This window comes from Haliotis rufescens, unplaced genomic scaffold, assembly GCF_023055435.1.
Source record: "Haliotis rufescens isolate VD_foot unplaced genomic scaffold, xgHalRufe1.0.p SCAF_1, whole genome shotgun sequence".
Classification (NCBI taxonomy): Eukaryota; Metazoa; Mollusca; class Gastropoda; order Lepetellida; family Haliotidae; genus Haliotis; species Haliotis rufescens.
The window spans coordinates 48,324,771-48,330,650 of record NW_025963779.1 but is presented as its reverse complement, the minus strand read 5'-3'; the positions used below and the strand labels follow the sequence as shown (position 1 = coordinate 48,330,650).

The 5,880-nt window shown below is 38.8% G+C and overlaps 1 protein-coding gene across 1 annotated transcript; it reads left to right on the top strand.

Moving 5' to 3' along the window:
- Positions 1 to 2,267: 2,267 nt before the first annotated feature.
- On the top strand, positions 2,268 to 2,873 carry LOC124131475 (uncharacterized protein F54H12.2-like). Its single transcript, XM_046494760.1, has one exon. It carries the CDS (start codon positions 2,268 to 2,270, stop codon positions 2,871 to 2,873), a length of 606 nt encoding a protein of 201 aa, XP_046350716.1.
- The last annotated feature ends 3,007 nt before the right edge of the window (positions 2,874 to 5,880 follow it).

Genomic DNA, 5,880 nt, shown 5'->3' with positions numbered 1-5,880 from the left:
TTTATAGAAACATTAAATTCATTACAAATACGCTCATACGCGGACCTATCATAATTATTATTTGTGGAATTCCACGCTCGATCCTGCGGTAATGGAGCATTAATTTCTTTAAGTATACGTCTAATCTGATAATACACGTGAAATAATAAAACAGACTTATTTAGCATATATCCTGGGGCATTAACAGATACACCACATCCCGTTGTGGCACACTATACGGCAAAGTTTAACTGATTCTGCCAAAATTGCATCTGATTGTGAAACCAATCGTGCACCATTTTATCGCTAGTTGCCGTGACCCTGTACTTTTCAAAGATATCGGGGAATTTAATGAACAAATCAGTACCATAGGAATTTACCATAATCGATAGATTAGTAATGTGTCTCGATTTCATATTTAAGTTATGATATAGTATCATTGTATATTTAATATGTATGTTACACTCCCGGGAATAACAAATGGCCAGTCTATTCAACTGCTTCATACTTCATCGATAACTCGGATGGTCAGCTCGAAGTAGCTCTATGCGATGTAACGTATTACCCACGGTGGACCAATATAAATGCTACAAGGGGTTATAATAATGAGACAGAAATAAATGGTGAAAAATACATTATACCTAATGGGTATTACAGCGTATGCTCACTCAATGATGAATTTTTTAAGCCTAATGGAGTTAGTCTAACACAAAATGAGTCGAATGGGTTACTGATTTTAAACGCTGGAAAAAAAGATGTAAAGCTTTACGAGAACTTAGCATACACACTTGGATGGAGAGGAGAAATAACAGTACTCAAGACATCAGATCAGGGACTCGATTTACCTGATTTAGTTCCCTATAAAGAGTTGTGCATCCATCTTGATCAGATCAGTACGATGGATAATATTCAACAAGAAAGTCCTTCAACTCTACTCAGATGTGTTCCAGTGAAAGATGAAAAATACAATAGTGGTAGAACGGAATCTTTCTTAACATTACAATATAAAAAATTAAAGCGGGGTATTATTTCAGACCTCAAAATTTCTGTATTAGATGTAAAACACCAACCTGTACATATAGGATACTTAAGTGTAACACTCCATATTATAAATAATGGTTGATTCCATATTTAAGTTATGATATAGTATCATTGTTTATTTGATATGTATGTTACACTCCTGGGAATAACAAATGGTCAGTCTATTCGACTGCTTTGTACTATCGATAACTCGGATAGTCAGCTCGAAGTCGCTCTATGCGATGTAACGTATTACCCACGGTGGACCAATATAAATGCTCGAAAGATAATAATAGGATAATGCTATTAGCTACAAATGGTGATATTATCAAATGCATTACTATACCTGATGGACTACAGCGTAAGCTCACTAAATGATGAAATTTTTAAGCCTAATGGAATGAGTCTCACACAAAATGAGGCGACTGGGACAGTGAAATTCGACCATAGAAATATAATTTTATTGGAACAATCAGCTACATGGGAATTTTTTCGCTTAATTGGCATACATCTGGATGTTAAATTACCCGATTTAGTTCCCTATAAAGAGTTGTGTATCCATCTTGATCAAATCAGTACGACAAATAATATTCAACTAGAAAGTCCTTCAACTCTACTCAGATGTGTTCCAGTGAAAAATGAAAAATATAATAGCGGTAGAACGGAATCTTTCTCGTCATTACAATATAAAAAATTGAAGCGTGGTATTATTTCAGACCTCAAAATTTCTGTATTAGATGTAAAACACCAACCAGTACATATAGGATACTTAAGTGTAACACTCCATATTAAAAAAAATGGTTGATGCATCAGGCCCTGGAACGCTCAGACAATGTAATACAATTGTGCTTTCCGATCTCTGACGGTAGTCCTGTGGAATTTCTTATCTCTAACGGCGGAAGTGACTACATAGATCTGAGACGAACTCGTTTACATGTCAAATTGAGAGTCACTCATGACGATGGAAGCGTGCTGACTGATAAAGAACACGTAGGTCAGGTCAACCTGTTCATGCAATCTCTCAAATGGCTGTGTATCTGCAAGGACAGTTAATCAGTTCCAACAATTGTGGCTATCCCTACAAAGCGTTCATCCAAACGTTGCTTGGATACGGTGCTGAAGCCAAACGCAGTCAACTCCAATCTCAGCTGTTTTACAAAGATACCGGTGAGACTACTGCTGACTTTGATTCTACAGATCCATTGGGTGGAGGAAATGATGGTCTTATCAATCGAGCACCATTTATTGCTGGAAGCAAAACTTTAACCATGTCGGGTCCGCTGTTGGAAGACGTGTTTAAGCTTAATCGTCACTTAGTCAATGGAGTCGATGTCAGTATCAAACTCTTCAGATCCAGTCCACAATTTACACTTATGTCTGGAGCTAGTGACAAAGAGTACAAAATAGAACTGCAAGATGTGTATCTGAAAGTTTGCAAGCTGAGAATGAATAACGCACTGGCTCTGGCCCATGCTAAACAGTTTGAGACGGCCAATGCACTGTATCCTTACATGAAAACGAGTATCAGACAAGCTAGTATTAGTGCATCACAGATTGGATACACCTTCGACAACTTATTTCTAGATCACTGTCCCACTCGCGTCGTTGTCGGTTTCGTCAGTGGGGAGGGCGTGAGCGGTTCTTACACTCAAAATCCGTTCAACTTCCAGGGTTCAATCATTAAAACAGTGGGACCGTACCTAGATGGGGTTAGTGTACCTGGTGGACCGGTTGAGGCAGACGACATACAAGCCTATGTCAACTTGTTTGAAGGAGCCAACACCTGGAGAGAGGACAGAGGCAACGATATAGAAAGAACAGAGTTTAAATTCGGCAACGCCCTGTTCGTCTTCAATTTAGAACCACTCTATTGAAGATAGTTATCTAAACTTAGTCACATTGGGTAACCTCAGACTCGAAGTACAATTCATGACGGCTCTCACTAGGACACTCAACACTATAGTACTCTCTCAGTCACCTGCCCTTCTAGAAGTCGATCAAACGCGTAATGTGTTTAATTAAGTAAACAACAACACAAACATGGAACAGCTACGGTTTGCCATTGACAATGATCCCAAACTACGTGTGGTGGGAGTGTATGCACGGGACACTCTGTCAAGTATACAGCAACCACATTCACAGCGTGAATGGGATGTATACTCATCACTCATCGTTCCTGTACATTGGGTGGCCATGTATTTTGCAAATAATAATGCAGAAGTGTTTGATATTTTTTTACACCCACCTAGTTAATAATATCAAGACTTTAGTTCGTTTTATGAAACAGCATTGTATTACATTTAAAGATAACACCCAAATGCTACAGCAGTCTAACTCAAGTGTCTGCGGATTGTATTGCTTATATTATTTGCTGCAGAAATGTAATACAGAGATATTAATCGAAGGTATTGCATCTACCTTTACACTCGATAAACTTCCAAATGATATCTATGTATAATCAATATATATGTCTATATTTACAAATTGTATGACTTCAAATGTCCACTGTTTTCAATAAACTGTTAACATAGAGTCATGGATGTTTAGTTTTGTATTGAAAGAAACATCTATGTAATCTGTTTGTTTGAGCTCATGTTTTCATTCTAAAGTGAGACGTCGTAAGCGAAAGACCATGGCGCGATATGTGTTAAGACATTACGATTTTCTGAGACACATATTAGCATTCAATGACAGACGTGATATTTTCGAAGATATTGTAGGTATGACCAGGGAGCAGTTATTAGCGGTGGTAGCCATTGTCAGGCGGTTACTTGAAAACCGGTTAGCCGTGACTAGAAATGAGAGGCGGAGGTTTCTTCAAAGAAACCCCAACAATCCCTATTTATCCGTATTGAGACAATTTGTACGTTCGAGTACAACCGACTCCAAACGCAAAAGATTGTTAATCCGCCACACACTACTCATACATTTCATCTTAAAGCCAAACCATATTAATGGTGTAAGAGATGAAGCGGTGAGACATAAGCAAGCATATAACCTTGGTATTTAGTTCTGATTGAATGTTAGCGAATACAACATGTCCCGACAGATGAGTAGTGCTACGATGTATAAGCATACAGACTCGACGAGTGAGACAGAATGTCTGTTACCTATACAAACACCCACTACTATTTCGGTAATTGGTGGTACCTGCAGTGGAAAAACCTATCTGACTAAAAGAATCTTGCAGAATGCTGATGTGACGTTTAATAGGCCACCTAACTTGATTGTGTACTGTTACGCAGTATGGCAAGACATGTAACCGAAATGCAAACGTCTCTAACGAACGTATTGTTTCACGAAAAACCTACCGACAGAACGGAACTGTACTCTTGGTCTGAACAATCTGATAAAAATATGGTCTTATTGCTGGATGATTTAATGATGGAAGTATGCAAAAGCCGTCTCATGCTAAATGTATACACAACCTTGTCCCATCATCTCGCCATCACCACCATTACCATACAACAGTCGGCCTATCCTAAAGGCGAACGCAATAGAAGTATATCCCTGAACACCCACGTGTTTATTTTAATGTCTAACCCTCGTTCAGCGCACGAGTATAAAATTTTAGCAACTCAGATGTTTCCCGGACAAGCTAAATATTTCTCTGAATCATTACGAGATGCTGTGGAAATTAGGAAATACGGCTACCTCGTCATAGACGCTAGTCCCTACAACGACCCTCAGTACGGGCGACTGCGTACGGGCATATTTCCCAATGAAATATGTACTGTGTATTTACCAAAAGACTGAAGTACTATAAAAGGTCCAGATGATTCTGAAAGATTCTCATTTTACTACATCACTGCCATGGGCAAAGTCTATTCCTGGTGCAGTGTAGCCTACCCACCCAGTGAATCACAGACGATTTTGTCGCAGAGTCCACAGTGGTATAAGACGAAATGGGAGTGTATCGTATCGTTGAATCATGTTGTCAAACGTGGGGTTGACCTACCAGACTGTTGGGACGGACCGTATTATTTTCTGTTTTCGAGATCGATTTTTAGACATGACTGATCTTATAAGTGCCAACTTGAACTATCTCACCCAACTTCAAGAAGGTAATGTGAAGCAGAGACGAGCCATGTTATCTCATGCTTCCCCTAACTAATTCAAATCTGTCATCGAAATGATCTATAACCTATTGCGTGGAAATATACCGATACAGGAAAGTGTTAAAAGACGAGCCTTACACAATATAAACAAGTAACTCGCAATACATCAACTTTTGATGATTGGTCAACGTGTCCGAGAGACATTGAATTAAACATCATAAGAGATATCATACAGAATGTAACCGATGCTCATTTGGTTGGACGCATGCTAGCTTTGTGGAACGTTTTAAATCAAAATGACGTTAAATGGAATGAGACGGATAACATCATAACGAGAGAGGGACGTTTGATACCAAGGACGAGTCTAGCGAATTTCATTCGCTATACAATATTGTCATCATCAACGATACCCACCCTTCCTCAACCCGTGGGCTACGAGACTTTTCTGCAGTAAATGAAACGGTATCACGTTCCAACATATTTCTTTCAGACGAAGGAAGGAAAATCACGAAAATGAACACGGACAAGAAATGACAAAGATATGTATTTAAAACACAAGGTTAGAACACGTAACTATAGTCACTACATGTTCTTCTTCTTCTTCTTTTACACACGATATGCATAACTTGTATTTATATATTTTGTTCATCACAGAGTTCACATTGCTATCCACACGGGTTCACATTACGAGAAGTAGTGGTTGTAGCTGTAGTCATTTTAGGGTTGTCATCGGTGAGATACAAACGTGGTTCATCGGTACTGCGCTCCCCTCTTCATTGCTGTCATGTCGTCGAGTGCCAAAACTATTAAAAGGAATTATTGT